Source organism: Ctenopharyngodon idella, chromosome 13 (assembly GCF_019924925.1).
Source record: "Ctenopharyngodon idella isolate HZGC_01 chromosome 13, HZGC01, whole genome shotgun sequence".
Classification (NCBI taxonomy): domain Eukaryota; kingdom Metazoa; phylum Chordata; class Actinopteri; order Cypriniformes; family Xenocyprididae; genus Ctenopharyngodon; species Ctenopharyngodon idella.
In genome coordinates this window covers 13,129,487-13,157,237 of record NC_067232.1, presented here as the reverse complement: position 1 = coordinate 13,157,237, position 27,751 = coordinate 13,129,487, and the positions used below count along the sequence as shown (strand labels likewise).

General features: G+C 36.9%; 2 protein-coding genes across 5 annotated transcripts in view; one reads left to right on the top strand and one right to left on the bottom strand.

Moving 5' to 3' along the window:
- rtn1a (reticulon 1a) overlaps window positions 1-4,162 on the top strand; it is a 28,476-nt gene extending 24,314 nt beyond the window's left edge. For all 4 annotated transcript variants that reach the window (XM_051917012.1, XM_051917011.1, XM_051917013.1 and 1 more), the window contains 6 exons: window positions 39-246; window positions 336-474; window positions 1,003-1,072; window positions 1,936-1,982; window positions 3,118-3,176; window positions 3,291-4,162. In XM_051917012.1, coding sequence (XP_051772972.1) covers window positions 39-246; window positions 336-474; window positions 1,003-1,072; window positions 1,936-1,982; window positions 3,118-3,176; window positions 3,291-3,330 — 563 coding nt within the window. In that variant the 3' untranslated portion in view covers window positions 3,331-4,162. The remainder of the gene's footprint in view (window positions 1-38; window positions 247-335; window positions 475-1,002; window positions 1,073-1,935; window positions 1,983-3,117; window positions 3,177-3,290) is intronic.
- Window positions 4,163-5,929: 1,767 nt separating this feature from the next.
- On the bottom strand, window positions 5,930-27,703 carry tdrd9 (tudor domain containing 9). Its single transcript, XM_051916863.1, has 35 exons — window positions 27,318-27,703; window positions 26,643-26,734; window positions 26,338-26,411; window positions 25,975-26,196; window positions 24,891-25,013; window positions 24,645-24,725; window positions 24,382-24,552; window positions 24,194-24,297; window positions 21,750-21,869; window positions 21,590-21,674; window positions 21,439-21,496; window positions 21,242-21,346; window positions 21,030-21,127; window positions 19,452-19,583; window positions 18,868-19,027; window positions 18,658-18,721; window positions 18,490-18,553; window positions 17,978-18,022; window positions 17,625-17,678; window positions 17,432-17,548; window positions 16,202-16,309; window positions 15,613-15,713; window positions 15,168-15,341; window positions 14,986-15,097; window positions 14,612-14,827; window positions 14,180-14,269; window positions 11,260-11,517; window positions 10,896-11,063; window positions 10,248-10,318; window positions 10,054-10,163; window positions 7,417-7,513; window positions 6,934-7,072; window positions 6,640-6,758; window positions 6,470-6,542; window positions 5,930-6,389 (listed from the first exon to the last, which is right to left on the bottom strand). Exons 1-35 carry the CDS (start codon window positions 27,437-27,439, stop codon window positions 6,291-6,293), a joined length of 4,026 nt encoding a protein of 1,341 aa, XP_051772823.1. The 5' UTR covers window positions 27,440-27,703; the 3' UTR covers window positions 5,930-6,290.
- Between the last annotated feature and the right edge of the window lie 48 nt (window positions 27,704-27,751).

Genomic DNA, 27,751 nt, shown 5'->3' with positions numbered 1-27,751 from the left:
TCACTTTTCACCTTGTTTTTCTCTCTCTGTCTCTTCAGTGGTAGATCTGTTACATTGGCGGGATCTGAAGCAGTCTGGACTGGTGTTTGGTAGCGTGTTGCTGCTGCTGTTCTCTTTAACCCAGTTCAGTGTGGTGAGCGTTATAGCGTATCTCGCTCTGGCTGTCCTCTCCGCCACCATCAGCTTCCGAGTCTACAAATCAGTCCTGCAGGCAGTGCAAAAAACCGACGAGGGTCACCCCTTCAAGTTAGTTTAACACTCAGTTTGTTGTCTACATTTGTATGTATTAGCAATGAACCTGTTCATCCATTCTCATGGCTTCTCTCTTTTTTTAGGAACTATCTGGAAGTGGAAATCGCTCTCTCTGCAGATCAGATCAGTAAGTATGTGGATAAGACTCAGCTGTACATCAACTCCACCCTGAAGGAGCTTCGCAGGCTGTTTCTGGTTCAGGATCTGGTCGACTCCATTAAGGTGAAAACAGCTATTAATATTTAATTTAGGAATATTACATTCCCAAATTTTCGATGATACTATTGCAATTTCAATTTGTGTTAAAGGCGCACTCACTAATTTTGCTTTACTGGTTGATACAACAGCAGTCTATATACTGACACCTATTGGCATGGATGAAGTATTACACAACATTTTTCAGTTACAGATGCCTTGGTAGAAATGATCTATTTGCACGCATATTTGTTTTATATTTTACAACCAAGTGTCCAATAATTTTCGAGCTTGCTTTCAACTGGTGATCTCAAACATGAGCGTCACCCACCCATTTTAGAATGAAACGGCTGTTTTAGGCCACTTAAGTCTTCATCTCATGTAGGTGTTCATCATTTTAAAGATATTAAGTACTGATAATTTTGTTAGACAGTGGAAGAAGTTAGTGAGTGTTTCTTTAAAGGATTTAAAAGATGTCAAGGTAATTTGACAGCAGAAACATTCAGTTAAAACAACTGTATCTTTGAATTGAGTTGACCATGTGTCTGTGTTTAGTTTGCAGTGTTGATGTGGTTGTTGACGTATGTTGGAGCTCTGTTTAATGGCCTGACCCTGTTGATTCTGGGTAAGAATACAACACAAACATACAAAAGATTATTTAGTGCTTTTGAAAGAAGTCTTTTATGCTCACTGCTGCATGTATTTGATTAAATATACAGTAAAACTGTAATATTGGGAAATATTATTACAATTTAAAATAACTGTTTGCTATTTTAATATATTTTAAAATGTCATTTATTCCTGTGATGGCAAAGCTGAATTTTCAGCAGGCATTACTCCAGTCTTCAGTGTCACATGATCCTTCAGAAATCATTCTAATATGATGATTTGCTGCTCAAGAAACATTTTTTTATTATCATTGATGTTGAAAACATTGTTCTGAATAATTTTTTTTTAGTTTCTTTGATGAATAGTAAGTTCAAAAGAACAGTATTTATTTAAAATAGAAATCTCTTATACCATTACAAATGCCTTTACTGTCAGTTTTTATCAATTTAATGTTTACTTGCTGGATAAAAGTATTAATCTCTTTCAAAAAACAAAACAAAAAACCCTTTTTGAACGGTAGTTACTGCTGTAAACCAGTGGATGCAGACAGCTGATTAATGTCTTGGAATTTTAAATAAATTTTTGATAACCTTTCTCTTACATCAGCACTGATTTGTGAATGTTGTTCATGTTCTAAGAAATGTTTCTAGTGTGTTGTGTGTTTGCTGTCTGATTTCCATCCACATCTTAATTACACAACCAAAATTTCATGTCAGGAAGGTTGGTGATCTCACAAACACTCAGACTGCTGTAGGTCAGGGTGTTACAACCTCTAACATCCGTAATTAAATGACACAATGCAGCATTCTAGGAGAGCAGCTCAATTGTCCATCTCTCTGTTGTCCTGACTGTATTTCTCCTTTGTCTTTCTCTCTTTAGCGGTTGTTTCCATGTTTAGTGTGCCAGTGGTTTATGAAAAGTACCAGGTAATGTTCCCCCCCAAAAATCTTTTTTTTTTTCTTTCTAAGGTCCATGTTGTGCCACAGTATCAAAGTGTCAGATTTTCTGGATTTAAAGGGTTAGTTCACCCAAAAATGAAAATTCTGTCATTAATTACTCACCCTCGTGCCGTTTTACACCCGTAAGACCTTCGTTGATCTTCGGAACACAAATTAAGATATTTTTGTTGAAATCCGATGGCTCAGTGAGGCCTCCATAGCCAGCAATGACATTTCCTCTCTCAAGATCCATTAATGTACTCAAAACATATTTAAATCAGTTCACGTGAGTACAGTGGTTCAATATTAATATTATAAAGCGACGAGAATATTTTTGGTGCGCCAAAAAAACAAAATAACGACTTATATAGTGATGGCCGATTTCAAAATACTGCTTCATTAAGCTTCAGACCGTTATGAATCTTTTGTGTCGAATCATGATTCGGATCGCGTGTCAAAGCGCCAGACTGCTAAAATTATGTGACTTTGGCGCTCCGAACCGCTGATTCAACACAAAATATTCATACGGTCCGAAGCTTCATGAAGCAGTATTTTGAAATCGGCCATTACTAAATAAGTCGTTATTTTGTTTTTTTGGCGCACCAAAAATATTCTCGTCGCTTTATAATATTAATATTGAACCACTGTACTCACATGAACTGATTTAAATATGTTTTTAGTACATTAATGGATCTTGAGAGAGGAAATGTCAGTGCTGCCTATGCAGGCCTCACGGAGCCATCGGATTTAAACAAAAATATCTTAATTTGCGTTTCGAAGATTAACGAAGGTCTTACGGGTGTGGAACGGCATGAGGGTGAGTAATAAATGACATTATTTTCATTTTTGGGTGAACTAACCCTTTAAGTACTGAGCAATATTAATTAAATACACATACTTACTATAGGATTAGGATTAAGGTTTGGTTTAGGGTTAGTTACATGTAACTATGCATAATTTATAGTTATTACTATAGTGCCTACATGTAACATGTAACAAGGACATTGTAAAATAAATTGTTACTTTTTTTTTTTTTTTAGTATAGACTTCATACCAAAATACCAATGCATTTGACTTCCATATTGTCTATGGTGAATCCTCATATTCTTTTTCTCCCTTTCAGACGCAGATTGATCAGTACTTGGGACTGGTGCGCACCCAAGTTAACTCGATAATGGGAAAGTAAGTTCTGTATTACTATTAATGAACATTAAACCATGTTAGGCCTAAAAAAAATTTTTTTTTTTTTTTTTTTTTACATAATATTACCAGTCTAATTTTCTGTTTGCTTTTCAGGATTAGAGAAAAGGTTCCTGGGGCCAAAAAGAAGGAATAAACTCTGCTTCTGTATGAGTAAACACTATAGCCAGTAAAAACTACAACTTTTGCCAGCACTGAAGGACCCCAACTACACAGGAGGCCAATATATCACCTCAAAAAATAATGATAAAAAAAAAGCATCAACAAAAAAAGATCGTCATGTTAGTATAGCGGCACCAGTAAACCCCCTCCTGTTGCCAGTCACAGGTGAAGTCCTGCATAAATAACTAACACTGATTCACATTAATGACACCTTGTGGGCGATCGTAGAGCTATAGATATACCAGAGGGACACACACGCAGTGCTTCTCTCTTTCATTGCTTCTGATTTAAGTGCATGAAGTCCAGTCTTGAGTAAATATTTGCTATCTCTGCAGTGCTCTTCCTCTCTCTGCTTTATTTTGCAGTGCATATTTCCTGCTGTAAAACGTGACACGAAAATGAAAATCATGCCTGTCATATAATCTCCTGCTGCCATGTCGATTAATCGCTTAATTCACCGTCACTGCTAGAGTGGCTCTGTGTACAGACATACTTATTAATATCAAGTTGAATTGTGGATTGTTTTTTTTTCTTCTTTTCTGTGTATTCGAGCACAATGATAATTTGAAGATATTACTAAATGTGTAACTGTAATTTTTGCAGAACTGTAGGGATACGTGTAGGTGTTTAAAGACAAGCTTTGTGGTCCGTATCTAGGGAAAATGATGGTCAGACTGCAGAGCTCCAGCTGTACTAAACTGTCCAACTTTGTACGATGTTCAGTGTTCGGTTATTTTAAGGTCTTTAACTATTTGCACTCTGTATTTAATTGACGAATGAGAAAAAATAAATGTTCCTTAATGTAAGAGGTTGGTGTCTTGTCATTCATTGGAAAATTAATAAGTTAGTCATGATGGGACAAAAAAGTGGTACAGTATATGCTTGGTGTATTACATAACTTTTAATGCACACTTAAAGGAAAACCCTTTTTTTTTTTCTCATTTGTCTTATCAAGAGCTTTTTTTCTTTCAAAAGTGAGTTTATGAAAGTGTTCCAATAAACATTGTTGAAACTTTTCTCCTAGTATTGTGTATATATTTTTCATTATAGATTTGGACAGACAGCCAGTCTGTGCACCAGAACTTAGTAACAGAATCTTAGTAACCTACGGCCTTAAAAACTTTAACTTTTCTACCTTTAAAAATACTTCAACCTTCTCATTCAAGCTTTCTCATGCCAACATCAAAGTTTGTTAACTTTAACTTCTAGTTTTCATATTTCAAGTTAATTTTTATCTATTGAATAGTGTCCAAATTCAAACCTAAATGTAAAATGAAAACATTAACATAAGTAGCAACAGATCTTTTCTTCCAAATTGTGATATACATCAGAGTGAAACAGATGATCGAAAAGACAAAATGTAGGGCAGAACTTGGTTCTATTCATTGGTTATTGATTGGATGGAGGCAGATCTGAATGCGAGCTTTCAGTCGATTGTAAGAAATGGACAGGGGTTAAGCAGACTAGAGAAGTCCAGCATGTCACTAGACAGTCTGTCATCATAAGATTGAGTTGACATTTTGACTATTAATTTTTTAAATGAAGCGAGTGCACGGATGAATCGTTAACAATAAGATCAATAAGAGGGATAGGGTGAGCAGTGTTTGGGGTAAACATTACAAGTAACTTGAGTTACATAGATTACTTTTTTTTAAGTAACTAGTAAATTAACACATTTTTTCAATTTACAACAAAATATCGAAGTTACTTTTTCATTTATTGATGGACAGCTCTCCTGTCCACATGATAACAGAAATAAAGTGCAGGTGTTGTGCACTGTGTGAACATGAAGGTTATTGTAGTTATAGACTAAATGTGAACATACATTTACTCATCTCACTTGTACGAAAACATTCAATATTCCTCAAAATGAATAAAAAGTGATTTTTTTTTTACATAAACCTGTAATAAATGTATTAAATTACACAAATATACTTTATGCATTTAATCTCACTATTGTATTGTTATTGTATCCTATTCTTCTTTAATCCAGAATGGCAGCATAGCTGAAAGGTTTGTTTGAGCTGCGCCCTCTACTGTACAGACGTAAATATGCATTTCCTTCAGCCTGAGGCTTATTCATTTCCCTTTTGGTGTGAAAGGGCCTTAACATTTGCCAAAAATAGAACTTTTTTGGTGTTATTAAAAAACAAGCAAGCCCAGCTGACAAGTAGTAATGGAAAAGTAATGTAACATTACTTTTAAAAAGTAACGCAATTAGTTACTTTTTTAGGGAGTAAAGCAATATTGTAATGCATTACTTTTTAAAGTAACTTTACCAACACTGCCCTCAGTATATATTTCATGATGCCAACTTAAATTAAATGAGATTCAAGAGCTAAAATTGGAGAAGACAATTATCAGCATATAAACTGACTTTAACAAATGGAACCTTATTGTAAAGTGTTACCTTTACATTTCTTTGGTCTATTCCTCAAGAAGATATTGTACATCTTCAGAAGACTTGGAATATAGAGCACAAATCATTTGGAAAACTAATAGGTGAACTACTGATGTTAGAGACAGTAAAGCATTTTCTACGGAAAGAAAACAACTACTTTCAAAAAGAAAAGTCCAGGAATTTGAACAAATTATTTACTGTACACATTAAACTACAGCAAGAACTCAACAATTAATTAAAACAGACATTGTTTTAAAAAGTTACAAACATAACATCAAAATTACAAATAGATTTCTCAAAAAACAAAAAAGTGCAGTTGAATACTATTTCTTCCAATACAGATTGAAGAACCCTGCATTGTGCAACTGAAATTATTTTTCTCAAGTAACAAAAATGACTAACAAAACAAACACTGCACATTTAATAGACATAACATTCAAGCATTTCCATCATCATCATCTTTGTTCTGATAATACTGAAAACCCAACAAAACATCCTCTGTGATTCTGGGAGACAATTCTGTATGATGCTCCTCACATGTTCAGTAAGGTGATGGGATGCAGCTGAAACAGTACACCTTTGGATTTCCCATCATCTTTCTCCTGTAGCTCCATCTGCTGAGAGCGATCCACCTGATGACACACAGGGTGAAGAACCCAATTAACTCAATTCTTCTGAGGGGCTTTCAGAACTAAGCACTAAGTATTCTTACCAGGTTCCATTTCTTGAATTTGTCGTAGTACACAGGTGTGCACTCTGGTCTGGGAGGGTTTTTAATGAACAGTCTAAAGATAAAGAGTCACACATGTTTCTGTGTTAGTATTTACATGTCATGGACACTCTCAAAACGTCTCTGAAGGAGGATGGATGGTGAATGAGTACCTAACAAGTCGATCCCGGGCCTCCTCCTGAAGGCTGCTGATCTTCTCAGGGCTCAGGTTCAGTAAGCCATTTGGTCCGTCACACACCAGCTTGTTCATTGTGCCTCTCAACGCATTTATCTACACATACACCTCATTCATCACTGCATGCATAGTCTCGCTTAACCAGACATTTTACTTTGCAACTTATTCTGGCCAAGAACACATCGCTTATTCAGGAAGAGCCAGACAAGCAAAGATGACTACTGAATGCATAACCTCACTCTCCATTACACACACAAACACCAAAACATACCTCAGTGATGTCTTCAATGTCAAACTTGACATCAAAGGCAAGCTCAATGTCATGTTCGGGAAGCACTGCTTCTTGGGAAATGGGGTTCCAGCCCAGCCCGCACAGAGCACCAGTAAAACAGGTTCTTTCCTCGTTAGTACTGCAAAGGAAGTGTGCGTGCCATTAAACGCTGTCATATTTAAATATTCATATAATACATAAAAAGCATATTCAGGAAGGTAAACAAGTGTGGATTGAGACCTGCTGCCTACAAATGCAAGGTGAATTTTCATACAAGCATGAAGAACTGAAGGGGTTCATAAGCATGGACAGTTTTAACATCTTGTTGTGAAAATGTACACTTGGTGTGAATAGGGCCTGAGTATTGTGATTGGTGGGGCTGAATAAACATCATCCCCTCAAGCACAACTGAATTTTTTTTCTTTACAGACTGATTTGAGAATCTTTATGTAAGTGAGTGAGCGTTTCCATGGTGACTGGTACCGCAGTTCCATGACAGGAGTGAAGAGCATTGTAACAAGGGAGGGAAGGCCGTGGATATGAGGCATCAGAGATGTTTCCTTCAGCAAGATACGAGAACCTGTACATGAATTACATATACAAAAAACAAACAAACAAAAAAACACATGAAATTTATCTGAGAAAGTATGGCAACCATACTACCATTAACATTACCAGCTGTGGTAACTTAGCCACCACTGGCATAAAAATAAATAAAAATTAAAATAATTTTTAAAAAGTACAGGAAGTTTAATAAACTGAAAACTTTGTATGTGTTTTTTTTTTTAAAGTTCATTATTTATTATGGTCTTGCAGCAGTAGGTAGTAGTTGCAGTGGTAGTACTAATGGTATTTTCTTGTCAACGATTATGGTGTACACTACTGTTCGAAAGTCAGCAAGTTTTCTTAAACAGTAATATTGTGAATTATTACAATTGAAAAGAACTGTTTTTATTATATTTTACAATGTAATTTATTCCTGTGATGGTAAAGCTGAATTTTCAGCATCATTACTCCAGTCTTCAGTGTCACATGATCCTTCAGAAACCATTCTAACATGCTGATTTGCTGCTCAAGAATAATTTCTTATCAAAGCTGAAGACAGTTTTGTGGAAACATACTGTGACATTTTTTTTTAGGATTTTTTTTATTAATAGAAAGTTCCAACAAACAGCATTAATTTGAAATCTTTTATAACATTATAAATGTCTTTATGGTCACTTTTGATTAATTTAATATGACCTTGCTGAATACTTTATTCAGCAAGGTCATATTAAATTGATCAAAAGTGACCGTAAAGACAAAAAAAAAAAAAAAACCACGCACATTTTATATATATATATACACAGGTGCTGGTCATATAATTAGAATATCATCAAAAAGTTGATTTATTTCACTAATTCCATTCAAAAAGTGAAACTTGTATATTATATTCATTCATTACACACAGACTGATATATTTCAAATGTTTATTTCTTTTAATTTTGATGATTATAACTGACAACTAAGGAAAATCCCAAATTCAGTATCTCAGAAAATTAGAATATTACTTAAGACCAATACAAAGAAAGGATTTTTAGAAATCTTGGCCAACTGAAAAGTATGAACATGAAAAGTATGAGCATGTACAGCACTCAATACTTAGTTGGGGCTCCTTTTGCCTGAATTACTGCAGCAATGCAGCGTGGCATGGAGTCGATCAGTCTGTGGCACTGCTCAGGTGTTATAAGAGCCCAGGTTGCTCTGATAGCGGCCTTCAGCTCTTCTGCATTGTTGGGTCTGGCATATCGCATCTTCCTCTTCACAATACCCCATAGATTTTCTATGGGGTTAAGGTCTGGCGAGTTTGCTGGCCAATTAAGAACAGGGATACCATGGTCCTTAAACCAGGTACTGGTAGCTTTGGCACTGTGTGCAGGTGCCAAGTCCTGTTGGAAAATGAAATCTGCATCTCCATAAAGTTGGTCAGCAGCAGGAAGCATGAAGTGCTCTAAAACTTCCTGGTATACAGGCTGCGTTGACCTTGGACCTCAGAAAACACAGTGGACCAACACCAGCAGATGACATGGCACCCCAAACCATCACTGACTGTGGAAACTTTACACTGGACCTCAAGCAACATGGATTGTGTGCCTCTTCTCTCTTCCTCCAGACTCTGGGACCCTGATTTCCAAAGGAAATGCAAAATTTACTTTCATCAGAGAACATAACTTTGGACCACTCAGCAGCAGTCCAGTCCTTTTTGTCTTTAGCCCATGCGAGACGCTTCTGACGCTGTCTGTTGTTCAAGAGTGGCTTGACACAAGGAATGCGAAAGCTGAAACCCATGTCTTGCATACGTCTGTGCGTAGTGGTTCTTGAAGCACTGACTCCAGCTGCAGTCCACTCTTTATGAATCTCCCCCACATTTTTGAATGGGTTTTGTTTCACAATCCTCTCCAGGGTGCGGTTATCCCTATTGCTTGTACACTTTTTTCTACCACATCTTTTCCTTCCCTTCACCTCTATATTAATGTGCTTGGACACAGAGCTCTGTGAATAGCCAGCCTCTTTTGCAATGACCTTTTGTGTCTTGCCCTCCGTGTGCAATGTGTCAATGGTCGTCTTTTGGACAACTGTCAAGTCAGCAGTCTTCCCCATGATTGTGTAGCCTACCGAACTAGACTGAGAGACCATTTAAAGGCCTTTGCAGGTGTTTTGAGTTAATTAGCTGATTAGAGTGTGGCACCAAGTGTCTTCAATATTGAACCTTTTCACAATATTCTAATTTTCTGAGATACCGAATTTGGGATTTTCCTTATTTGTCAGTTATAATCATCAAAATTAAAAGAAATAAACATTTGAAATATATCAGTCTGTGTGTAATGAATTAATATAATATACAAGTTTCACTTTTTGAATGGAATTAGTGAAATAAATCAACTTTTTGATGATATTCTAATTATATGACCAGCACCTGTATATATATATATATATATATATATATATATATATATATATATATATATATATTTTTTTTTTTTTTTTTTTTTTTTCCCTGACCCCAAACCTTTGAACATTAGTGTACATACGTTTACCATGACAAACCCAACCAATCATCATGTGTGATTGTGTGCGCACCTGAGGCACTGAGAGACACGGTTGCAGCCACCAACATCCTCTCATGCCAGTCCTGTGGTTTTTCATTCACCATTACAGAGTTAATACTGTCCCTCTCAATGCCAACAGCCCTGCAAACAAAACACAACACTCACCCCCTATCCTATCCAGGGATAAAACTTGTCTTGTCTGTGAGATGGAAAGACAGGTCTTACCTGAAGTTGCTGATCCTGCTCATGCTGTGAACGCTGACCTTATGTGGGCTGCTGGGACCATGAACTAAAGCCTGTAAACAGGGAGAACAGATCTTAAGGAGAAAATACACACCTTTGTTAAAGGGATAATTCATCCAAAAATGAAAATTCTGTCATCATTTACTCCCCCTCAAGTAGTTCCTAACCTGTATAAATTTCTTGGTTCTGCTGTACACAAAGGAAGATATTTGGCAGAATGTTTGTAACCAAGCAGATCCCGCCCCCCATTGACTACCATAGTAGGGGGCGAGATTTGCTTGGTTACAAACATTCTGCCAAATATCTTCCATCGTGTACAGCAGAACCAAGAAATTTATACAGGTTAGGAACTACTTGAGGGTGAGTAAATGATGACAGAATTTTCACTTTTGGGTGAACTATCCCTTTAACATATCACAATATGAAAAGGCCAAAATGAAAAAACTGAAAACACAGTAAATTTTTGTTTTATCAAATAGAACAATATGCACTGGAGAAACTGCAATAGAATAGCTCAAGCATCAGTATTCTCTCTGAAATACATGACCAGCAAATAACTGAGCGGCCCATAATCAGCAAAGAAGTGTTCAAGTTCAAATGCAGGTGATCACAGGGCTGCTATGCCAGCACCTTGCACTTGGGGGCACTGCTGCTGGATGAACAAAAGTGCTGAAGGAGCTCGTTGACGAGCTGCTTGTCTTCCTCCATCCTGCTGTTCAAGGAACCACTAGCTGAACTAGGGGTGAATCTGCCACTGGCCATATCCTGATACAGAGAGGTCAGAACCTCATGGGACTGCTGCAGAGACAAAAATAGACATGGACATTTAACTGGCTGATTTCAGGTCAGGATGTTTAATAAGACTTACAAATGTGAAAACACTTTCTTTTATCATTTTAGAGTTATTCTGTTACCAAGCAACAGCAGACCATGAAATGTTAAAAAATGAATTAATATAATGATGGCAACAAAACTGTAGGGTTGACATGGTTACCTGACTCTCTAAGCTTTCAGGGGTGTGGCAAGCGTGTCCCTCCTGCACTAGCAGGTCAGCCACACTGACATCGCCCATCTCCAAGGAGATGTGCAGGTCAACACGCATGACGCCGTGCAGAATGGAGTAAAGGGACACGATGGCAGAGCGGCCGCTTGTGAGTGTCTTAAAACGGTTACGTGCCCGACTGCTCCAGCGATCACCCAGAATCAGCGACTGCGCAGATGGACCCATGCCTGCGATGCAAAACTCCTGGGCCTGCAATGAAACATGCAGATACAGCTTGTGTCTCACTAAAATCCATTAATAATAGAGATGTAATACAGAGTAGATCTGGGAGATACACCAACCATATAATCACAATGACTTTCCTGGTGACATAAAATTAAGTAGCTTTCTGAATATCGCAAAGATTCTAATGAACTTTTTATTTGGACATTAATTTTTTTCTAAAGGAGTCTGTTAAGACTACAGGCCCATTCACATCAAGGGTGATAACTATAATTATAAAGGTTTAATTGTTTCAATTCTATGAGAATAGTGTTAGTCCACACCACAGCTATAATGACAGTGAAACTATATAAATTTAATCACTTTGAGAATCGTTTTTTTCCAGCTTATGACTGATAAAATCATTAGACCTTTCACACATAATCTTTACTGGTAAATAACTGTTAAATTTCCATTTAGAGATCATGTGTGAACAGGACCTTTTCTAAAATACCAGTAAAAAAAATTTCTGGTATTATAGTAAACTGAATGTTATTGTCCGTTGATGTGCATGCTAATGTAGTTATTGTTATCATTGTTGGAGTAAGGCTTACATTTAATAATGTCTGTAATTTTAACTTCAGTAGAAAAAATTTTGTTAGAGTAGATAAGTTGGTCTAATTTCTGTTAATCAGTTCAAACTGCGAGTTTCAATGAATCAAATTCAAAACTCTGTCATCTTAATTGGTATGCGTCAAAAGTCTCTATAAATATATTTATATTATGTATACTTTTATACATACATAATACAGGTGCTGGTCATATAATTAGAATATCATCAAAAAGTTGATTTATTTCACTAATTCCATTCAAAAAGTGAAACTTGTATATTATATTCATTCATTACACACAGACTGATATATTTCAAATGTTTATTTCTTTTAATTTTGATGATTATAACTGACAACTAAGGAAAATCCCAAATTCAGTATCTCAGAAAATTAGAATATTGTGAAAAGGTTCAATATTGAAGACACCTGGTGCCACACTCTAATCAGCTAATTAACTCAAAACACCTGCAAAAGGCCATTAAATGGTCTCTCAGTCTAGTTCTGTAGGCTACACAATCATGGGGAAGACTGCTGACTTGACAGTTGTCCAAAAGACGACCATTGACACCTTGCACAAGGAGGGTAAGACACAAAAGGTCATTGCAAAAGAGGCTGGCTGTTCACAGAGCTGTGTCCAAGCACATTAATAGAGAGGCGAAGGGAAGGAAAAGATGTGGTAGAAAAAAAAAAAATGTACAAGCAATAGGGATAACCGCACCCTGGAGGGGATTGTGAAACAAAACCCATTCAAAAATGTGGGGGAGATTCATAAAGAGTGGACTGCAGCTGGAGTCAGTGCTTCAAGAACCACTACGCACAGACGTATGCAAGACATGGGTTTCAGCTGTCGCATTCCTTGTGTCAAGCCACTCTTGAACAACAGACAGCGTCAGAAGCGTCTCGCCTGGGCTAAAGACAAAAAGGACTGGACTGCTGCTGAGTGGTCCAAAGTTATGTTCTCTGATGAAAGTAAATTTTGCATTTCCTTTGGAAATCAGGGTCCCAGAGTCTGAAGGGAGAGAGGAGAGGCACACAATCCACGTTGCTTGAGGTCCAGTGTAAAGTTTCCACAGTCAGTGATGGTTTGGGGTGCCATGTCCACTGTGTTTTCTGAGGTCCAAGGTCAACGCAGCCGTATAACAGGAAGTTTTAGAGCACTTCATGTCTCCTGCTGCTGACCAACTTTATGGAGATGCAGATTTCATTTTCCAACAGGACTTGGCACCTGCACACAGTGCCAAAGCTACCAGTACCTGGTTTAAGGACCATGGTATCCCTGTTCTTAATTGGCCAGAAAACCTCGCCTGACCTTAACCCCATAGAAAATCTATGGGGTATTGTGAAGAGGAAGATGCGATATGCCAGACCCAACAATGCAGAAGAGCTGAAGGCCACTATCAGAGCAACCTGGGCTCTCATAACACCTGAGCAGTGCCATAGACTGATAGACTCAATGCCACGCCGCATTGCTGCAGTAATTCAGGCAAAAGGAGCCCCAACCAAGTATTGAGTGCTGTACATGTTCATACTTTTCATGTTCATACTTTTCAGTTGGCCAAGATTTCTAAAAATTTTCTGAGATAATGAATTTGGGATTTTCCTTAGTTGTCAGTTATAATCATCAAAATTAAAAGAAATAAACATTTGAAATGTATCAGTCTGTGTGTAATGAATGAATATAATATACAAGTTTCACTTTTTGAATGGAATTAGTGAAATAAATCAACTTTTTGATGATATTCTAATTATATGACCAGCACCTGTGTGTGTGTATGTGTATATATATATATATATATATATATATATATATATATATAATTAAAATGTTTTGTTAAAAAATGTATTCAAATTTTAAATGGAAAAAAAAAAAAAAATTTTTGAAAAACTATGTAAAACATGCCTTGAATATTTATTTATTCTTTAATAGATTTATATTGTATTCTACAACTAGATTTGTATTGTACCATACTGAATCTACTTGGCTACAATGGCTTTATTTTTTCACAATATTGCCCAGCCTTATTAAAGAGAACTCAAACTACAAAAAAAAAAAAAAAAAAAAAAAAAAAAAAAAAAAAATCAGGAACAGAAGTACATACTTGATAGGGCGGAGTCATGAGGTCAGATGGGAGCTCTCTCAGACTGCTGCATGGGACCATAGAGGTGTTACCGAAATCCACAAAAAACACCTATGTACACATGCATGTATATTTAGTCAAGTCACCTTTATTTATATAGTGCTTTATACAATACAGATTGCTTTAAAGCAGCTTCACAGTAATAAACAGGAAAATAACAATCAATACATAATCAAATATGAGGCAAATTCTGCTGTAAAGCAGCTCTAAAAAGACAAGTGTGTAATTTTTTTTTTAGCTCAAGTCAATTCAGTGATGGTTCAGTTCAGTTCAATAACTGTGTAAAGTTCATCAATTATGAAATGAGTTTAATTCAGCTACGTATGTAGAGAAATAATTACGAATGTGACTTGTTTTGTTCTGCACAGGAGCATTGTGAGTGTGTGTTGGTACCTCTACATTGCTGTCCAGGATGTGCAGTATTTTGGCTCTGTAGTATTTGGCCAGTTGCTGTCCGTCTTTGAAGGGTGCCACACACAGCAGGTTTGGATAGAGAGAGACAGACACGGGTCTCAGGTCTCTCATGTTTAGCTCTGCTGTTAACTGACACTGTTTCTCTACACTGCTCTCATCTGTCTGAAAGCCCCAAAAATGGCCCACATCGATCACCTACAAAAAAAAAAAAAAAAAAAAAAAAATACACATTAGCAACCTGCACGCTGCTCAAAAAGATTAACTAAGAAAGGGTCATAATTATGCCACATTTTTCCAAAAGCCTTCAAAAGCTTTCTAAAACAAAAAAAAAAGGCTGATGTGTTAGTCCTCACCTCTGTGATGTTAATGATAAAATCCCTGCTGGATGGAAGTTTCTCTGGATTTACAGTGCTGCTCAGAACTCCAACAGGACACACAGCATGGCTCTGAACATCCACGTTAACCCTGAAAGACATTTCTTTTTGAAAACTGAATGCCTCTCTGTCAAGGTCTGTGTGTGTGGACTTGCGGCTACCTTGCGTAACGTAGGTGTGCGATGGGCTTTCCTTTAGCCTGGACCTCCACCTCGTCTGTGTGGTGCACCAGCAGGTGGAGAGCGGGAGTCTGGCGAGCTCGCAGCAATGCCAATGAGACCTCGGGTAACACGCCTGACTCCCTCACACACGAGCGATAAAACTCAACATACGCTCTGCAAAAATAATCGAAAAGATAATTCCAACTTTATTTCTCACAATCACAAGTGCATATATTACAATTTTGAGTTTACATCTCACAATGTGGACTGACTTTTTCCTCAGATTTGCAAGTAAACATCTTGTAATTCAGACTCTCTTGAACAAAATTGCATCAATTCTGCATAAAATCTTTACATCAATTCTGACTTTATTTCTCACAATTTTCGAGTTTGCATCTCGCAACTGACTTTTTTCCTTTGGAATTCTGAGTTTACTTTAAGTTACCTGGATCCATCGAAAGAGATTGATTTGACCTGTCCACATTGACGGAACAGCGACTGTAGCTGCTTATAGCACAGGAACGCAAAAGGAGGCAAATTCCTAATCTGAGAGAGAAAAGAGTCATTAGGCCAGAGACATACTCTACACATGTGCACAAATACTTGGTCCATTTATTTGCAAGTGTAAGGTCCCATAGCACAGTTCCAGTTCTAAAGGGGGCATATTTAAATGTTATTACCTTAAAGTAAAGTTTTCTGTGCCAGTAAACCAGATGTGTTATTCAGTTAGCTAGCTATAAACATGTCTATAAAATCAAACTTGCTCAGCAAGATTTATTTCAAACTGTTGCTCCGAAATGACAGTAGTTAACCTTAAAGAGCAAACTAACATTAGAAGACAGGTTACACTCATTTTATTGGAATTATTTTGTGGATTTTGGAGTGGAGACAGGAAATTAGGAATGAGTGATGAGGAATGGTTTTGGGACCTGATCCAAGTCGTACTCAATAAGAGCCAACCGCTCTTATGTGTCCTGAGCATATGCACCACAGCTCTGACTAAATCTGACTTTTGTAAGGGGAGATGCTGGTACCAGAATGGTTGTCTTTGGATCATTTCCAGAAAGTTCCTTAGATGCCAGCTGCTCATCAATCTCTCCCTGAGAGAAATAGTTTGGGAAGAATGCACCCGCAATGACCACCTAATCCAGATAGACAAAGAAAGGATAAACAGATCACATTCAGTAGGTGCACACACAAAAACACACTCAAACATACACTACTGTTCAAAAATTAGGGGTCGGCAAGATTCTTAAATGTTTTTGAATCTCTTATGCTCACCAAGGCTGCATTTATTAGATCAAAACACAGTAAAAAAACAGTACTATTCTGAAATATTATTACAATTTTAAATTAATTAATTATTCAAACATGATAAATTTTTTGAGGATTTGTTGATGTATAGAAGGTTGCAAAACAGCATTTTTGTTTGAAAATTTTGATCAATTTAAAGGTCACCTATTATACTAAATCCACTTTACAAGGTGTTTGGATATAAATGTGTGTTGGAAGTGTGTAAACACAACCACCCCACAATGATAAAAATCACATATGATTTCTGTAACGTTGCCTGCTCTTTACGTTCACAGACATAACTGACTGTGTTTATGTGAACTGTGTGTGTTTTTGACAGAACCTTGTGTGTATTTGACAGTTTAAACAAAAAAAAAAAAAAAAGAAAAAAATTGTGAAAAGTTACTGACGAGACTTGAAGTCTGACAGTCAGCTTTCTGTGTGCGTGCGCTTCAGATAAGTGCGCTCAGAAAATGATCCATTAGAAGTTTAAACTGATATAGCTTTAAAACGCGTGGAAATAATAAACTTTAATGATGAAAGAAAAACTATGCTATCCATGAGTGTTCACGATATAGATGATTATCAAAACCAAGCAGATGTCTTGTTAATATTTGGCAGAGAATCCAAATGAGGCAGGAACTGTGATCGCAGAGAGGGGGCGGGGCACAGCAGCTCATTTGCATTTAAAGGCACATGGACGAAAACAGCCTGTTCTTGACTGTAGTCAGAAATGGGTATTTACAACATGGATTCATAAATGATCTGTGAGGTATTTTAAGCAGAAACTTCACAGACACATTCTGGGGACACCTGAGACTTAAATTACATCTTAAAAAATGGGTATAATAGGGGACCTTTAATGATTCCCTGCTGAATAAAAGTATATTTCTTGAAAAAAAAAAAAAATAATAATTCTTACTGACCCCAAGCTTTTGAACAGTAGTGTTTTGCTGTATGTTTGTCTATACCTGCAGGATGAATCTCTGTTTGTGCAGGCTGGTGTAGTCTGTGGGGTTTGAGGAGCTGCTGATGTGCATGTTAAATCTGGAAACTCTCTTCTTCAGATCCTCAAAGAGTTCTGCCACCTATAACACACATGCAATGGTGCTAGTGCAAAATCTGTACAAAATGAGCACGTTTGTGCGCACACAGTGTGTCTACCTCTCTGATTCGTTTGATCTGAATACAGTTCTCTTTGCCCCATTCCAGTTCGTCCTGGGAAAAAACAAACAAAAGTGTTGGAGTGTGCACACAGGATACATTCTTGTCTTTGTTTGTATTGTTTTTAATTGTTAGTCTAAGCACAACCTGAGTGCTTTTAAGATGATGTGTCAAGGTATTATAAAACATGTCTTGAGTAGGGCTCCATCTAGCTGTTTTTGAAGGTAAAAACTTTGTATATTTTGTATATATGCCCTAACGCTTCCTTTCCCATCTTTAAATATAAGATCAATATATATATATATATATATATATATATATATATATATATATATATATATATATGCTCTTACCTTTGGGTGTCTGAGTTCTCCTTTAGCTCTAGATGTGTACCAGGCCTACAAAAAAAAAAAAAACACTGATATTGCCCCATAATGATGTCTCAGATATACTGTGTTGTAACTAAGATTTTACTATTACAGACATTTTTATTCATTTTATGAGATTGACATCTATAGCCCTTAGGGTAACAGCATATTTAATTTTTGGCAGGAATGAAAACAAGGCTGTGAGGGATAGAATACAGTGCATTTAATCGATTGTACTGTTGTTTTACAACATACCGATTGTTCTGTTGATGAAACGCCTTTCAAAAAAAAAAAAAAAAGTGTCAACAAAAACTCCATAAAATGGTTTTAAAAGTTCTGAGTTATAAACTACATAATCTAGGACTTTTAAACTGCTTGCTATTGTAAAAAATGTATGTCTATACCTCACAGCTTCGTTTTCATCTGCACTAAATTCAATATGGGCATCTAAGGTCTAAACAACTTTACTGATCATGCTCAGAGCTGGCATTTCGTACCTTGAAGGCATTGACGAAAGCAATGAAGTCACTTGGAACATTTTGTGCGAAGCTCAACTTACTCCTGTGAGGTCAAACAGAGACAACAGTATAGAAGAATCTCAGGATCAAGTGGAAGCCAGATTCTGAAAACCTTTGATGTGTATATGGGATCAAAGGTCAACCTACCTGTACCCAGCCAGCTGCTGCAGTGATGGCAAGGCAAAGAAACTCTTCAGAGAGAGAGACGCAGCTGAGAGAAAGATAGTAAACTATCTTTTCACCATTTTTTTTTTTTTTTTTTTTAAATTTCAAGGCAACATGATATAACCTGATTTTATAGATTATTCAGATGATATATAGATATTTTCACACATACTAATACACAAAGCATTATACCAATGATAAGACACTCCTCTAGACAGCCAAACACATGTCCAAGAACGATCAGCTTCCCCAAGCACAGGTCCACGGGCAGGTGCGCCAATACCCGTCCCAGAAACGTCAACTCGCCATCAAACTGCCTCTGACTGTTGCTCTGCACAGAAAGAGCTCCGATCTACACACACAGGGTCACAAACCAGGGTTATTAATTATAGTTAATTAAAACATTTTTGTTAATTAAAATAAAGCTGGAATAAAATAAAATATTAGATACAACTAACTGAAATAAATTTACATCAAAGCACTATAATTACTAACTGGAAATGAATAAAACTAAAACTGAAATGAAATGAAAATAAATTAAAACTAAATAGCTATATTAACCAAAAACAAAATCACTAAAGATTAAGCCAAAATTAAAATCTAAATTGAAAATATAAAATTAAAAGCCAATTCAAAATATTAAAGGCAGGGTAGGCGATTTGTATCAAAGGCAGGGTAGGAGATTTGTACCAGAAACATTTTTTGTTATGCTAGTTGAAAGTCTCTTCACATCCTGATAGCAATCACTAAGTGAAAAAAAAAAAAAACTTATTGACCTGTTTGAGTTGCAGGACGGTCCTTTCGATGTCATTGAGGTTGGGTGGTGTGAGGGCTGTGGAGAGAACCGAGCGGGGATCACCCATATCCAGCAACTTCACCTTCAACAAGGTACTGGCCAACGGTGACCGCTGCAAGTCAAAACACACACACACACACACACACATCTCTACTATAAACAACTAAAAAAAAATACTTTAGAATTAAAAAAAAAAAAAGTGCATGATTTCTGAAGATCCTCCTAAATTTGCTGGCATTGGCAGACATGCGATCGCTCTCTTACCTATGGAAGCCCGTTTCTGCCACAATTGAGTAAAAAAATATAATTCTGTAAGTCATAATAATGAGAAACTTCCTCATAATTATGACTTAGTATCTCATTATATTGAGAAAGTTTCTCGTAATAATGACTTAGTTTCTCATAATAATGAGAAACTTCTACGCATGCGCAAAGCAGCGGAGCAGTGACACGCTAGCGACATCCGCTGGTCAAATGCGATAACTCCGCAACCATGGCACGTTCTGCAAAAGTGTAATCTATAATATCATTAAATAAATAACATTATTGATATATTATCAGTAGCCATATGAGATGGGATATAGTCGTTTATTCATTTGTATTTTTGTGTATGAACAAGCAGAAACACAGAGTGGTGATCCATGGATTTCAAACAGATAGAGGAATGATAAGACAGCACACACCTACATATCCAAGTCTGTTAAAGAACGCTTCACCTGGAAAGCTGTCTTTTGCATACATTCTAATGAGTCATAAACATCTTAAAAGGTGTTTTCTGTAGGAATATCACTGGAATGAAGGTTTATGACTGGGCAAGTGCTTTAGGACCTGGTTTATATTAGAAAAGCTTTCCAGCGCCTTGTCTAGGCAAACCTGCACATCAAATAGCCTAGACTCATCCACGAAATACGTGTTAATGTTAACACATAAACCCACACATTTTATGAAGACGTTGCACTTAAACTTAACGAATACATGTCATATTCCTTCGTCAATCTGATAGTTTTGTAAGCCGTCGCGTTCATGCAACAGTTTCCACCGTTACCACGGAAACCACTTTGCGTTCCACCTTCTCGTGCGTATGGAAAAGTATTGAAGATATACTGATAATTTATAATAACTGATGTTATTTAATGATACTATAGATAAAGTAATCTACAAAGTGCAGTCTAACGAAAACAACTGTTTTGCATAACGTGCCATGTTTGCTGTTCTCGCATTTACGAGACTTTGACCAGCGGATGTCGCTAGCGTGCCACGCGCTTCTGCTCCGCTGCTCTGCGCATGCGTAGAAGTTTCTCATTATTACGAGAAAGTTTCTCATTATTATGAGAAACTAAGTCATAATTATGAGAACGTTTCTCGTTATTATGAGAACGTTTCTCGTTATTATGAGAAACTAAGTCATTATTACGAGAAAGTTTCAAATTATTATGAGAAACTAAGTCATAATTACGAGAAAGTTTCTCAATATAATGAGATACTAAGTCATAATTATGAGAAAGTTTGAATTATATTTTTTTACTCAATTGTGGCGGAAACGGGCTTCCATACTTACCAGCATTTCTGGGATTGTGAAATCTGGAATCTCGTGCTCCCAGAAATGTCTGGACACTAGCCGGTAACAGAAGCCTTTAGATACCCGTCCGGCACGACCTGGGAGGATGCACAGGAAGAGACGCATATAGACCGCATTTAATAAAACCCATGAACAAAGTGCACCTTTATAGTAAATCTGTGCCACTGAACATCAGCCCACATGGGCAGTACCTCGACGCTGATTGCAACTGGTCTTGGATGCCCAGGTGATACGGAGACAGCTGTAATTGGTTTCCTTATCGCAAACCAGCTGACGCACAAGGCAGAAGTCAATCACTGCATAACACACAAAATAACGCATAATTTATACTTCTCACTGTGGGATGATCTCAATAACTCAGAGGCCTGGTGTAAAAATAAACAACCACCGTATTTAACGTCGGGCACTGTGACAGAACTCTCTGCGATGTTTGTGGAGAGAATAATCTGTAAATACAAACAGCAGGAATTTGCATCATGTAATATCCATCACATTCCTTCAAACCCTATACAAGGAAGTGATTTCAGGGTAAATTTTACCTTCCTGTATCCAGGTACAGGAACCAGGAACACTCCATTTTGCTCCTCTAAAGTGACAGTAGAGTGAAGAGGATATACCTGCAACCTATGGGCAAACAAACACACGTTAACATTTATACACAAATATGCTTGTATAAGCACACACTACACACAGATGTACCTCTTGCGCACAAGTTTTGAAAGGGCCTCCTTCATATATTGGATTTCGGCGAGCCCAGGCAGAAAGACAAGCACACTACCTCTCTCCGGATGAGTAACACTTCCAGTCTGCTTTGAGCACCTGGATGCATTAAATTGAGCAAACATGCATTAAATTGATCAGAAATGACAGTAAAGACATTTATAATGTTACACAAAAAATCTATTTCAAATAGAACAAAAAATAATCCTGGGGGGGGGAAAAAAAAAATCAGTTTTCACAAAAATATTAAGTAGCACAACAATTTTTTTTTTTCAAAATTGATGATAATACTAAATGTTATTTCCAAATCAGAATATTACAATGATTTCTTAAGGATCATGTGACACTAAACACTAGAGAAATGACAAGGAATGCCATCACAGGAATAAATTACATTTCATTCCTGTGATATTATTACAACAAACCTGGTGACTGAAACGCGGCCCATTAAGACCACATACAGGGCTCGACATTAACTCTTTTCATTCACTTGTACGATTCTTGTACGATTCATGTAAATATATGATTCATCTTTCATATTAAATTCTTAAATTCGATCAATAAATTTAATTAGAATAAGACACTAAGGGCTGTTACCAATCAAATTAAATAATTTACAATAAAAAAAAAAAAAAATTACAACTACATTAAATAATGTTATGGGATTGTAAGAAATGTTGGGGGGAAAATGATACTTTTAAAAATTAAACTAAACCACCAGTAGGTGGCGTCAAGTAAACGTCTTAATAAGTGATTCATTCATTTAAACAATTCATTCCAATAGCTGATTCATTCAAGAATGAGGCAGTTGTTTATCAACGGGTCATTGAATCTTCGACTCAACCGATTCATTCAAAACGCTTAATCATTCAGTAATGAAAACAAGGCTGAGTGTTGCGCTATGGTTCTGCTGTGATCTTTGTTTAAAACTATTTTTGCTGCTAAAATACAACAAAAACAGCCAATGTTCCTTCTAAAATGTAAGTGACTTAATATTAACTATTTGTTAACTGAACAGTTGTATGAAATCAGTGTCACATTTTTAATCGTGATGGTAGCCTATTTAGGAAAACAGCATTCTTGGTCGTGTGGTTTTGCTTACCTGTATCAAGTTATAAAAACTCCACATTTTGAATTTTTACAGCAGTATGTTTAACTGAGTTTCTTTTTGTGTGTGCTTCGCTCATGTTTCCATTTCTCCTCGAGATGCTGCGCGAGCCTCAACAGCTCAACCTTGTTATCGTCAGTCCATTATACAGCCTATTATTATCCACAATCGATCGCCACTTAAATTAAATGTAATAAAATCAGTCACTCACGTTTTTTTTTTTGTTTGTTTTTGTTTTGGTATTGACATTTTAATCAGGTCCTTGCCCGGTCGGGCAAGTAAAATTCTCTTTCACTTGCCCCTTAAAAAAAAAATCTACTTATCCGGACTAATTGACAAGCATTAGTGTCGATCCCTGACATGTTAAACCAGCGCTAAATCCTGATTTATAATCGAGACGTTGTCTGACAAAATCACCATACACATAAGATGAAGACAGTCGCTGTGATTTTGGCTATATGTACACGTAAAATCACTCAAGTTAGAAGCAATAGTATCTACTTTATTTGTTCTCTGACAGAGCACACATCCTTAACTGAATGCTCTGCTCCTCTCGCCACTGAACAGCAGACGCAGAGAGAGGTGTGCCTGCGGCAGGAAAGCAAGACCTCGCGCTCGTGCGGCAGTACCGGGGAGTCTCGGAAGCTAGATCAGGTTAACAAGTATATTCGTCACAATGCGCTTTCTTGGAAAAAAGTCGCAAAAGGGGTCTGAAATGTTGCTAAGTTGGCAACACTGATGCAGCCTTCCGTCTCCAGGTGCCAGCCCGCCGCTGTCCAAAACAGCGTTACGGCAATTTTGCACCAGCGGAGGCAATTACTAAACTGGTTCCTTGTGTGTATCACACCAATGTTCATATTTTACGACAGCAAATCAAAGTTATTAATTATGAAGGCTATATTCAATATAAAATGGTATTATCTTCCTTCAAGACTATCTAAGAAAATGTAATGCCTGTAGGAATAAAATGTAATGCTTTTTAATGCCATTTAAGGCCTTAATTTTCGCAAAATCCATTTAATGACTTTTAATGCTTTTTAATGCCCCGCGGATACCCTGATCACAACTAAAAAGAGGGTTGAGTATACTTTAAAGTTCAGGAACAAGTCAATTCACAGACTTTTTTTTTTTTATTGTTTTGCTCAATTTGCACACTGAACATGGGTTGGAGCTCTTAATTTTGAACTCTCAAAGTTGATGAATTTAACTAAAATGTACAAAATTTTCTTATGAAAGGACATGCCCCAAGGTCCACCTACCATAATCTAACAAAATCCTGTGAGAAACACTGGTGTGTGTCTCTGTGATCTCTTACCTTTGATCTTTAGCCTCCATTTCATCAAAGCTCTGGATGAGAGAGACGGCAACATTATACATCTCCTCTGTGATACAAGGGTCATCTGGGAGGGATAAGTCCACCTGTGACATAAACACAAACACATTTATATAAAGCATTTGAGTAGAAAATGTCAAAATATAGCTTTTTTTTTTTGCTTCCCATACATTGATTCCAAGAGGCAGGATGGCTTTGAGATCATCCAGGTAGAACTCTTCAATGGTGTATGGGGCTCCTTCCACCTCAAACACGTATGCTGGATTCATCTGATTGCGGATCGGAGTTCCGAAATACTCTGCAAACTCTGCACAGTTTATGGTGGCGGACATCAGAATGACCTGCAGAAGGAAAGGTGGGATAAATGAAGAAGGGGTAAAAATGACAGTGTAAAATGTGCTTTTGTCAATGCAATTATGTGTGTTGCACAAACCTTGACATATCTGGAATTGGATCGTAGAAGTTTTCTGACAACCAGCAACAAGAAGTCAAGTTCCTCTGTTCTCTCATGGACCTGAATCGGGTTATAATCACACACAAATTAAGTCTGCATGTCATTGTTTTCATTTACTTTAAGTTTCATATTAATATTTAACATTTTCATAGCCATGGTGAGCATAAGAGACTTTCATTTAAACTTTTGAATGGCTGTATCTATAAATTGTAGATTATTGTGTACCTCATCTATGAAGATGTGCGAGTACTCTGTGAGTGTTTTGGCTCCCACTAATTTCTGCAGTAAGACTCCTGTGGTCACATAAATCAGCTTGGTGTGTTCTGTGGCCATCTTCTCTAAACCCACCTAAAAAGAAAGAGAGAAAAAGACATCTATTTAATGTATACAGTATTTAGTGAGTCTAAGAACATATGCTTACAATTTTAATCAGCATATTTTTACCACAAGTTTAGCAAAAGAGGATCCAATTTCCATTCCTTACAGCAATACTGTTTCTGGAGGCACCCCAACAGTACACATTTTGGATGTCTCCCTTATCTGACCCATTCATTTCAGATCTTGAAGTCTCTACTAATGAGCTGATTCAGGAGTATTTAATTAAGAAGAGTTTAAAAATGTGTAGTGATGGGGAAACTGGCTTACAGTATTCTTTTCATACTTTTGAGACTTTTTGAGTTTCTACTAACGATTCTTTCAATTCTTTAAAGAATCGTTTTTTTGATGCACTTCAATCGAACTGAATCAAACTTTAGTTTCTGGTTGATAAAGCAACTCGGAAGTTTGATTCAAGGGGGTGTTTGACACGACACCTTTTCAAGTAAAAACGAAAAACTTAATGTGCTTTGCCCATTCATTTACATGACAATGGCGTTTTGGGGGTCTGAAAACACAAACTTTTTAAAAAACGTAATTCAAAGTACAAGTTTTTGAAAAAATACTATTTTCTTAGTGTAAAACGCGATTTTGTGAAAATGGAACGTCATGCGCATGTGTATTTGTTCAGTCTATATGCGCTTAGTTTTTCTTTACAAATCGACCTCGCAACTACTGCCCTGGCATGCAAAAATACAACGTTTTTAATCATTTTCATGGATCTTCATGAATGGGGATCATTTTGACAACGTTGTAATCTGTGCACAAAAAACGCAAAGAAAAAACTTTTCCGTTTTAGTACACTGCTGTAAACATACAACGATGTACTAAAGTTCAGTTCTATTCTGTGAACAGGCTTGACCAGTTACCAGCTTAAAAGAACAATTTGTTTAAGAATCGAACATCACTAGTTTCTACTGCATGTATCTCACACCTGATACCCCACCAAGCTGCCCAGGGTGCATTTGCGTTCACGTGCCACCCAGCGGGCAATGCTGGTGGCACCGATTTTGCGTGGCTGAGTGACAACTAGGTTACAGGGTGTCTTTCTCTCTGTATAGTGATCCAGGATGAACTGTGGCAGCTGTGTGGTTTTTCCACTGCCTGTCGCTCCACGAATGATGATGACAGAGTTATTCTCAATCAGAGAGACCAACTACACACACAAACACAGACAGGGATTGACATATGCACAGACGAAAATACACAAATCTTTAAACAAAAAAAAATAAAAAAAATCATCTAATGAATTATGAATAAATATGTCCATATGTGCCTTGTATCTCTATGCATGTACCTCTTGTCTGTTCTTAGTAATGGGCAGAATTGGATACTCATAACTGGCCAGCGAAGGGGGGGTGGTTCCTGGACCTATAGTTCAGAGGTCACATGTCAAAACAGATTGAACAGTGAACAAGAGTTATGCAATTACATCCTAGTAGGTAACATAAAAGCCAAACATGGTGGTAGAACAGATGTTAATAGCATCGTAAGGTACTGATTCAAGTTAATCACATCAGTAAAAACAAAAAATAGTTCAAGGAACATTCAGTGTAGTGTGTATGCGAGGAGCAGCTTTTATGTAGGCTTGTTTGTAATTACTATTCGGAAGCTCTGCCCTCCTGCTCTTCTGGTTTCCTCCATCTGATCCTACCTTCTCTGGAGAGGTCTTATCAGACAACAGCTCTACAGACCTGCAGCAAATGCACACACATGAAGAGAAAAATGGTGTTCTTGGGTCTCCTTCAGTTTATGTTAACCAAAGTTTTATTCATTTAGTTTAATTTTTTTTATAGTTTAAATTATTTATTTATACACCGTTTTTCTTTAGACTTTTCCACGGACGCCCTAGCACTCCCTTGAAAACTCCTAGCCTTAGTTTACCACCAACGGTCAACCATTTTAATTCACCTGCGCACACATATATATATATATACTGCTGTGGATATTTTCAAAATGCTAAATGTTGTTTGGTATGGACAAACTTGACCAAAGTGTCATGCACTAATATTTATTTAATAATATGAAAATGCATGTTCTAAAATATATGCGTATAGACTGTGAAAAATAAACTACGTATCCCAAATGCACGTGTCTCCAATTGTGATTTCATTTTAATTAGCGATAACTGCACACGGTCCAAAATTCCAGTTTCGTCAATGTTTACTGTCCAACATCTTTCTGAAATTACGCACTCCTCTTAAAGTAAGTTTGCATAATAAAACTAAGAGTCTTCATCAGTACATGCTAAACCACTCATGACTTCATTAACGTTACCTGACTGCAGCACCTTCGGGCTCTGCTTCCTTTTTCACTTCATTAGTGATTCTGATATTTGCAAACTGTGCCCCAACTGTAAACCAGTGGGCTATCTGAGCTGATGTGATTGCCTGATGCATCCTGCAAAAAACATTCAAAAATCATGTAAAAATGCCAAAATATCACACGCCGAGCAGAGCTAACATGCGTCCACTCGCGCGCTCTCTAGCATCTCTTTCCGCCCAGCCAACAGGTGGGGCGTGAACCAGGTTGACTTTCACCTTTTTCAAAATAAATAACGTTAAATAAAAACAACGAAAATGTATTCTGTTGTGTGTGATTCGTTGATAGAGCAAAGTATGTTAGTGAGATATTTAACATCAAAATAAATGTATGCATATTTAGATTAATTAGAGACGCTTAATAATGGATGTAAAAAAGCACATCTTGTC

Excerpts from the sequence above, each read along its gene's own strand:
- tdrd9 (XM_051916863.1), bottom strand. The coding sequence starts at position 27,439 with ATGCATCAGGCAATCACATCAGCTCAGATAGCCCACTGGTTTACAGTT. Across the intron at positions 10,164-10,247 it reads AGCAGGATCAGCAACTTCAG|GGCTGTTGGCATTGAGAGGG; the intron begins GTAAGACCTGTC and ends TTTTGTTTGCAG. Across the intron at positions 6,759-6,933 it reads ACATTGAAGACATCACTGAG|ATAAATGCGTTGAGAGGCAC; the intron begins GTATGTTTTGGT and ends GTGTATGTGTAG.